At 46.5% G+C, this 9,683-nt stretch overlaps 1 protein-coding gene across 1 annotated transcript; it reads left to right on the plus strand.

Annotated features, from left to right (window-relative positions):
• Nucleotides 1–1,064: 1,064 nt before the first annotated feature.
• Nucleotides 1,065–8,906, plus strand: SOX9 (SRY-box transcription factor 9). Its single transcript, XM_079967048.1, has 3 exons — nt 1,065–2,038; nt 4,516–4,769; nt 5,642–8,906. The coding sequence occupies exons 1-3, from the start codon at nt 1,608–1,610 to the stop codon at nt 6,451–6,453; spliced, it is 1,497 nt and encodes a 498-aa protein (XP_079823174.1). The 5' UTR covers nt 1,065–1,607; the 3' UTR covers nt 6,454–8,906.
• The last annotated feature ends 777 nt before the right edge of the window (nt 8,907–9,683 follow it).

Consider the following 9,683-nt stretch of genomic DNA (forward strand, 5'->3'; position numbering starts at 1 on the left):
CACAGGTTCAACCCTTTCTAAAAAGATGCGTAGCCCATGTGCAGGTTTACTTGAAAGTAAGTCTCCTGCTTTCCGTGGCGCTTACTCCCTAGTTAAGCCCTTGGGTTGGATGGTAGCTTGTACCTGTTGACTTTTACGGTGGAAAGTCTTATCTGCTTGAAATAGAAATTTGGTCATGTTATGTTTCTACACAGCAGATCACTCTCAGCGTGATATTTTGGAGGAGGGTGTTACTGTCATTCACACACACACACACACGCACACCCCACTAACCCTACTTTGCACAGTGTAAGACCAGAGTTAGGGATATTAAAGATAACCATTTTTAAAAGGAGTCCTCCTAGCCTAAGTATATAGCGTAGAACGGGTGGTGGTATTTAAAACTAAACCTCTGGGTCAGATTCTCACGCCGTGAATTGCAGTGCAGCGCTGAAGAAGTCAACCTCGCCTTCTCTTCCTGAAACTTTTAAGTATGGATAAAGCATTAGGATGAGCAAACAAAAAAACAACAAACCCTCCCATAGTGAGGGTGAGTCAGAAAAATCACTGGATTCAAAGCTAGGGGGGAGACAGATAGACAGACAGACAGACAGACAGAGAGAGAGTCATACAGAGGATCTCTAAGCTCTTTCCGAGTGAGAGAGCGAGCGAGCAAGCATTTGTTCTGCAGTTTTACCCGAGCGATGACGTATCTGCTAGGGAAGATTTCGTGCCTTTTCTTCAGCAGAAATCTGCCCAGATCAAGAAGTAGAAAAAGAAAGGAGAAGAGTTTACTCGGAGGAATATATAGCGCAAGAGTTGGGAAGTACAAAGGCTCAACTGCAGCGCGCGACAAACTTTCTCTTTCCCTCCTCCCTCCCTCTCCCCCCCCCCCTATTTTCCTCTCTGAGATCTGCGCTCATTTCTCCCCTCCCTTCAGAGAGCGGCGAGGAAGGAGGGGGAGAGAGAAAAAACTTTTCAGCCAATCAGCTGTGTGCCAGCCCTCCAGGGGCAGGCCTGCCATTGGCTGAAAGTTTCTAAGGTGAAATAGCAGAGGAGAGTATTTATTAAAGAGACCCAGAGAGAAAGTTAGTAGAGCTGAGCTTGAAGCCGACTAGGTGATTTTGGGAGCCTATATATATATATATATATATATATATATATATATATATATATATATTCTTTTTTCTCCTTCTCTACCTTCCAAACTCCGAGGAACTTTTTCTCCTTCTTTTTTGAAAGGGGTGGAATATATATTTTATTATATATTCTTCCGACAGCCCCTCATTGACTATCCACGAAAAAGCTGCCCACATGTCCGTTGCTTGAGAGCAAATATCTGCAGCAGCAGCAGCAGCAGCAGCGATTTTGCAAAAGCGTCCGAGATCCGAGGTCTTCTTTCCAGTTTCTGCAACCCAGGCGGGACATTTTTGGTGCCCCTTGCGAACTTTTCCTTGTCGTTGCCGCTGGGCTCGCCTCTTTTCATGCAGTTTTAAGAGACCCTGCCACTTTCGCTTTTTCACCCCTCCCCACCCTCCTCTTCCTCCCCCCACCCACCCCCTCTTCCCACCCCCTCTTGCTCGCTTTTTTCATTTCCACCGATATCCTCCCCCGGGTCGCTTTCTCGCATGAATCTCCTCGACCCTTTCCTGAAGATGACCGAGGAGCAGGAGAAATGCCTGTCCGGCGCCCCCAGCCCCACCATGTCGGACGATTCGGCCGGCTCCCCTTGCCCGTCGGGCTCCGGATCCGACACCGAGAACACGCGTCCCCAAGAGAACACCTTCCCCAAAAGCGACCCGGACCTGAAGAAAGAGAGCGACGAGGACAAGTTCCCCGTGTGCATCCGAGAAGCCGTCAGCCAGGTCTTGAAGGGCTACGACTGGACGCTCGTGCCCATGCCCGTGCGCGTGAACGGATCCAGCAAGAACAAGCCCCACGTCAAGCGCCCCATGAACGCCTTCATGGTGTGGGCGCAGGCCGCGCGCAGGAAGCTCGCAGACCAGTATCCGCACCTGCACAATGCCGAGCTGAGCAAGACGCTGGGCAAACTCTGGAGGTAAGCGCTGGGGATGGCCGCAACGGGGGGAAGGAAGCGGGTTGCCAAAGGGGCGCTGGCACGCTTGCTCCGGAGGAAGCATGCAGAGGATCGCAGGGACGGGGAGGGTCTCCATGGTTTGATTGTTTAGCTTCAGGGGTGCCAACTTGAATAAAATATTCAATAAATAACGTAACAGATCAAAAGACATGGTGTACGCACATAATTTAAATGACAATGCCCGTCAACTTTTTTGGGGGGGGGGTCGGCCCCCTCAAATATTTTATGAGGGGTGCGAAGGAACCTCAGCACCTAGAAGTTGGCTCCTGTGCTTTGTTTTGCATCACCACGCATTGGCAAAGTCTACTTTCCGCCACTCGGGGTCTGTCTGTGCAGCATAGGAGCCAGTCCTAGGGGCCGAGGTCCCAAAGTTGCGCCCCCCCCCCAGTTAATGGCCATTGCCATTGAAATGGTGTTTGTGTGCCACGTCTTGAGATCGATAATGTGGGGTGGGTCTTATCTGGAAACCACACACACACACACACACAATATTTTATTCAAGTTTGCCTCCCTGCTCTGCAGGAGCAGGGCTAGAAGGGAGAAATTGCACGCGTGGGTTGGGTGCGCGCACGAGAGAGAGAGAGAGTATGTTAACAGGGACAGACGTTTCCAAAGGGGTGGTTGGTGGGAATCTGGGGCTTGGAGATCCCATGCTGAGCTCCTCCTCCTCCTCCTCCGCAGAGGTAGCGTGAAGAGAGCCCAACTAACGCGCAGCTCTTGGAGAGTGTGTCCATTGAACTTCACATGCAGGTGGCAAACCGGGCATTTGGACTGGGTGGGAGCTACTTCTGAGTGCAATCCGATCGGGTTCTGCAAGAGAAGTTCTGGATCAAAATGTCGTTTATACCTTGGTTTGTGGGCATATATGTTCATAGGAGCTAACTCCTAGAGGGTCCTTCATCCTCCCTCCATTAAAATATTTGAGGGGGCCAGGACCCCCCAAAAAGTTAATGGGCACTGCCATTCAAATAGTGCGTGTGTGCCGTGTCATGTGATCAATTATGCAAGGCAGGGCTTACCTGCCCCCCCCCCAATATTTTATTCAAGTTGGCACCACTGTATGTGTCCATATTTGAGGTCCTGTTTTAGCTTAGGGAAGGGAAGGCCATGCTCTGGTTCTGCAGCATTGCTGTGTTCAATGAGATGCCAACACCAGAAAATAAGGCTGTAATAAGGCTGTATACTTCCCCTAATAAACTCAAAGGGGCTCACAGCAAAGTAGACCTGCATAGGATTGCACTATAACAGCAACTAAATGATGAGGCAGTGCTAAACCCCTTATTTTTAAAGTGGCCTTGAGATTATGCCTAGGAGAGAGCTGCCCCATTAAAAAAAAATATATGCTGTGGTTACTCTAAAAGGCACTCTGCACATGCCCAGGAATAATTTATTTTGTACACACCTGCCCATTAAAAAACAAACACATTACAAGGTTGAGCTCTGACAACTCAAGCCCTGTTCTCAAGACAAAACATGAATGGCACACGTTTGGGTATGTGATGATTGACGGTGTAAGTTGGCAAGTGTGGACCAATTGGAGATTGAGTCGGAAAGATGACTTGCAACAGGAGGGAGGGGGAGAGGGAGGGAGCAGGGAGTTAAGAGAAAGTGAGTCAACTGATTGAAACATAAGCTTGTGACTTTCCACAAGAAAAAGAGAGAGAGAGAGATCAATGGTATTTGCAAATGAAAGGTTTATGTTGTTGTTGTTGTTGTTGTTGAGTTTAGCTATAAAAAAAAAAAAATGGTAGGCAGTTTGTGCTGGTGCCTGGAGGCACCCAAAGTGTTGGCTCCTAATCTGTATTTGTGTGAGTGTGTCCTGGGTTAGTTGGTAGGGGTGGGTGGGAATTGAGTGATGGGTCCAACCAAATTCCAAGTAAGGGGCCAGAGCAGAGTCCCTGTAGTGGCTCGATTTTTGTTATGTCTTTTTTGAAAGTAGCCAAAACACTCTGCTAATTTCTTGCAAGAGGAGCAGAGTTCTCAAAAGATGATGTAGAAAAGGAACAGGCAGAGGCAAACTTAGGAGTACTGGACAACCAATTCCTTTTCCTGACAGTGCTCAGAGGTTCCAGAGAAAGTTTCTAGTCTGCTCCTAAAAAAGGAGAGAGAGAGAGAGAGAGAGAGAGAGAGAGAGAGAGAATGCTCAGATAGCAGGATGTCTAAAAACTGCCTTCCTTGCCAGCTTTGCTATGCTGCTAGGACATTTTGGCATAATGTCCTATGTTCACATATATCTGGATCGTGACCTTGGTATGACCAGAAGCCCATTTTGCACAACTTTGCAGCCTTCAACAGCTGCCTGGGACAGTGCTCTTGCAGACAGGCTGATATTTATTTAATTTTTTGCAAAATGAAATATGACCTAAGTGCTACATTCTGGAAATCTCTGCAGTTGACACCATTGTAAGTAACCACAAGGCCCTTTCTGTCTCGCCCAGGTTATTGAACGAGAGTGAGAAGCGCCCATTTGTGGAGGAGGCGGAAAGGCTGAGGGTGCAGCATAAAAAAGACCATCCAGACTATAAGTACCAGCCGCGAAGGAGAAAGTCGGTCAAGAATGGGCAGGCTGAGCAAGAGGAAGGATCTGAGCAAACTCACATCTCCCCAAATGCCATCTTCAAGGCCCTGCAGGCAGATTCTCCCCAGTCTTCATCCAGCATGAGTGAAGTGCATTCCCCTGGAGAACATTCTGGTAAGTGTGCCGTGTGCTGTGGTTCTGCTCGTAGAAATAATAGAATTGTAGAGTTGTTAGGGGTCATCTAGTCCAACCCCCTGCACGGCAGGAATATGCCGTTGTCCCGTATGGGGATTGAACCTGAAACCTTGGCATTACCAGCACCACACTGAGCTGTCTATTATTCTTTTAATGAATTAGGCTGCTCCCATTCAGATGGATGCAGAAAAAGAGCGCACTTAGCGATCTATTGCCCTTATGCCTCCTGAAGCATCTCTATAGAACAGGATAACAGGTGCAATAGGGGCAAAGCACGTGCAGATGTGTGTGTCCTCTTTAGGTGACAGGTCCTTGGCCACCACTGTCAGTAAGTACGTCTCACGGACGACAGCACACAGCATCATTTGCACACATTCAAAAGGGCTTTCTCTTTGCATAAGGCAATTGCTTCTGCCAGCAAAACGTCCCAATCCAGTTCGCACCTTTGCAAACCAGCTCTATAAACTGTCCTCTTTTCCAGCAGAGCACAGTCTCACAGGTACAAATTTCTTTGGCTGTACAAAACAACTGATCTAAGGAGCCATGCAGCTATCTTCAGTGGCAATTCCTTATTACTGGTCACCCTACCACCACCCTCTCCTTTCACTCACCTCCAGACACAGTTAACCATTAATGGAATTATCATCGTAATACAACACCTCCTGCTTATATATATATAAAAAAAATGGCTGCTGTTAGATTTCCAGCGCTTTATGGCACTCTGTCTGGAGCCCTTATCAGTAGGATGATAGGCCCAGGTGTGGCCTGCCTGCAGTTTTGACTTCAAAGGGGTGGAGGGGAAAGTAGCATGCTGACTCTGACAGATGCCGTTTCTCTTGTGTTTCCTGCAGGACAGTCTCAAGGGCCACCGACCCCTCCCACTACCCCTAAAACAGATGTGCAGCCCGGTAAGCAGGACCTGAAACGGGAAGGGCGCCCCCTGCAGGAAGGAGGAAGGCAGCCGCCCCACATCGACTTCCGAGACGTGGACATTGGTGAGCTCAGCAGTGACGTCATCTCCAACATTGAGACCTTTGACGTCAATGAGTTTGACCAGTATCTCCCGCCCAACGGCCACCCTGGGGTTCCCGCCACCCATGGCCAGCCCGGCCAAGTCACCTATACCGGCAGCTATGGAATCAGCAGCACGGCAGCTGCTCCAGCCGGCACAGGGCATGTCTGGATGTCCAAGCAGCCGCAGCAGCCGCAGCCGCCGTCTCAGCCGCAGCCGTCCCAAGCGCCACAGCAGGCCCCGCAGCAACCCCAGCACACCTTGACCACGCTGAGCAGCGAGCCAGGGCAGGCCCAGCAGAGGACACACATCAAGACGGAGCAGCTGAGCCCCAGCCATTACAGCGAGCAGCAGCAGCACTCGCCCCAGCAGATCAGCTACAGCTCCTTCAACCTGCAGCACTACAGCTCCTCCTACCCCACCATCACCCGCTCGCAGTACGACTACACAGACCACCAGAGCTCCAACTCGTACTACAGCCACGCTGCTGGCCAGAGCTCCAGCCTCTACTCTACCTTCACGTACATGAACCCCGCCCAGAGGCCGATGTACACGCCCATTGCAGACACTGCTGGGGTGCCTTCCATTCCTCAGACCCACAGCCCGCAACACTGGGAGCAGCCTGTCTACACACAGCTCACCAGGCCGTAAGGTTTTTGACGGACAGCAAAAAGCGTCTTCAGACTTTGGTGAAAGTTTCTTTTTTTAAAAAAAAAAAGAAAGAAGAAGCAGCAAGCTAAACAAGTAAGAGAAAGGAAAATCCCAGAATGCTTTGTGTACTACAGCATCCTTCCGAAATCAGCTGGAGAATCCTGCTCCATAAACAAACATTCCATGGTGGACTTAGAACCTTTGCTTTGGAGGCGATTTTCATTCCCAAAACAGCCAGCTTAGTTCGCCTAGGTATGGACTTGGTGATTATTTTTTAACAATAACTAAAAATGAAAAGCGAATAATTTTTTTATTATTACAAAACTCAAAAGTATTCCTCTGTGAGGAATATGCTCTATTCTAAGTATTTTGTTTTGTTTCGTTTAGTATGTACTGTGTATGATTCGTTACCAATTTGAGGGGATTTTATATGTTAATTGTACTTCTTGTTTTTAGAGAAACTTTTTTTTTTAATGCTCCTTATTTTGACAGCTAAACAACACTTAGCAAAATGGCATGCCTTAGCCAGAGGTATTTTTGTATAGTTAATGGTCTTCTGCTTGTAGGCAGCAAAAAAAAATGTGGATAAAGGAAAAGCAAACCAGTGATCAGTTACTCAATGTGATGTTGTGGATTTGGAAAGAGACTTTATTTTTCCAGCTGGGAAGTAAAAGGGTTTTTTGCGGGGAGGAGGGAGGTTTGAAAGAAAAAGAAGATCTACACCTTAAGCCTTAAAGAAACACTATTGAAAAGCCTTAACAGCAACCCTGCAATATCTTCCAAGAGAGCTTGCGTAACTCTTTCTCTCACTGCCAAGGGGAAATACGAGGCTTCAGAGGAAAACAGTTCAGTTTTTTAAGGTCTGAAGCTCTCTCTCTCTTTTTTTTAATGCAACCAGCAGCACCAGATTATAATGCCACAAATCCTACCATGACTTGCCTTCTTCAGCTTCTGGCACTGCCCCCTCCCCATGTGCGAAACAGATGCTGACCAGTCCATAGAAACAGCCCCCCTGCAAAATCCATTATGAACCCAATTTGCAGGGCAGGGCAGGGATATCAACTTTAACAAAGGTCATGGATGACAGCACTGGTGTGTTTGTTTTTCTTTCTTTCCTTTTTTAAAAAAGTATATATATTTATTTTGTGGTGGGGGTGGGGAGAGTTTTTTAATCAAGAGATTTTCCTCCATTTCCCCCTTCCGCATTAGAAGTTCTTGTAATGTAAACAGAAATTCCAGAGTCGGTATATGGTGCCTAATCGTTAAATTATGGTCTAAATCAATAACCCCTTTATTTTATTTATCCCTCTCATTCCCATTTTTTTGGTACTTTTTATTATTATTATTCCTTCAGAATGTGTCTTAGGTTTGTACAAGTATGTCTGCTTCTCTTCTGTTCTCCCTTTCTTCTTCTTTTCCCTCCTGTTTGAGGATAAACTGGAAAAAATATGTTGTTGTTGTTTTTCATTGTAGACACAAAAGATTGCAAATGTAGTGTATCACTGAGTCATTTGCCTTATTTTCTGCCTCAGCTCTTCCAGATTTACATATTGCGCCTGGGAGTACACAGGCCAGCAGAGTTAAGGTAGTAGAATGGACTGTACCACTTAAGCTTTGATGCTACTGTTGGGGCTGCCATTTTTAATGCTTTCCCCCTGGGATCTTTATATTTAAACCCTCCATTGTTGTTGTTTATAATTGCAGGGAGTTCTTTTACAGGGGGTGAGGGGAAGCATTCGAAAGAAATGATACCCCCCAACTTGCAAACCAAAGTGGTACAATCCACTCTACTACCTCCAGATTCCACCACCTTCTATGGGTGTTGTAGGGCAGGCCTTGGTCTGTTCAAGAGAAGCAAAGCGACAGTGGGTGCAGCCACCAATCCCTGCTGCTTTGGAAGCCCTCTTCTTTTCCATGGGGCTTGCACATTTCCATGGGGGTCATATTTGCCCCTTGAAAGCTCGATGGAAATGAACGACAGTTGCGGAGCAGCGGTTCTGGACTGGTAGCTGCCAAAGTGTGCAGCTCATCTTCCACCTCTTCACACTGTGTGATTTGGGAGGATATTTAGGGCAAGGAACTGACCTTTGGTGAAGCGGTGGCTGAACAGTTAAGGATTGCTTTTTTTTAAAAAAGATAGCCAACTTTTTTATTTAAAAAAAGTTATATTTGTTAATGTTTTGTAGGGAATACAGTAGAAGAAAATCTTAAAGCACTCTTATAATATGGTATCTTTTCTACTTCTATATTAAAAAAGCAGATATTTCTAAAGTATTTCTGTAACTTAAAAGCAATCTTTCCTTTTTTAAAAAAAATCAGTTTTAGGTAAGGTTGGGTTTCCGTTTTGTTTCCGTTTTGGTCGTTTTGTTTGCAAATCCCTTTTGGTTCTCTGTACAACTTACCTTTTTGTATATTATTGTTTGCAATAAATATACGTTTTATTAAACTTTAAATGAAGTGGAGCTTGTTTAACTGCCGTATCCATAACTGAAGCAATGTTACCTCCTTTTTTAATATAAAAATGACCAATGAATTTTTGTTGTTCTTCTTTAGTCGTTTAGTTATGTCCGAATCTTCACGACCTCATGGACCAGAGTATGCCAGGCACTCCTGTCTTCCACTGCCTCACGCAGTCTGGTCAGACTCATGTTTGTAGCTTCGAGAACACTGTCCAACCATCTCGTCCTCTGAAATCCCCTTAACACTCTCCAACCATCTTATCCTCTGTCTTCTCCTTGTGCCCTCCCCTTCTCCTTGTGCCCTCAATCGTTCCCAACATCAGGGTCTTTTCCAGGGAGTCTTCTCTTCTCATGAGGTTGCCAAAGTATTGGAGCCTCAGCTTCAGGATCTGTCCTTCCAGTGAGCACTCAGAGCTGATTTCCTTCAGAATGGATCGGTTTGATCTTCTTGCAGTCCATAGGACTCTCAAGAGTCTCCTACAGCACCATAATTCAAAAGCATCAATTTGTCAGCGATCAGCCTACTTTATGGTCCAGTTCTCACTTCCATACATCACTACTGGGAAAACCATAGCTTTAACTATTAGATCAATACATACCTGTCACTGATCCAATGGATCTGCCCTCCCCAGTTCTCAAACTATATCCAGTTCTTGTGGCCCACTCAGAATATTCTTAAATTGGATAGATTAATCCATGTCTCCCATAGAGGTAATGCTAGTATATGTGCCTAGGGCTATTTTTTCAAGAAAGAAGGTGCCAGAATTCGCT

Source organism: Podarcis cretensis (assembly GCF_951804945.1).
Source record: "Podarcis cretensis genome assembly, chromosome: 2".
NCBI classification, from domain to species: domain Eukaryota; kingdom Metazoa; phylum Chordata; class Lepidosauria; order Squamata; family Lacertidae; genus Podarcis; species Podarcis cretensis.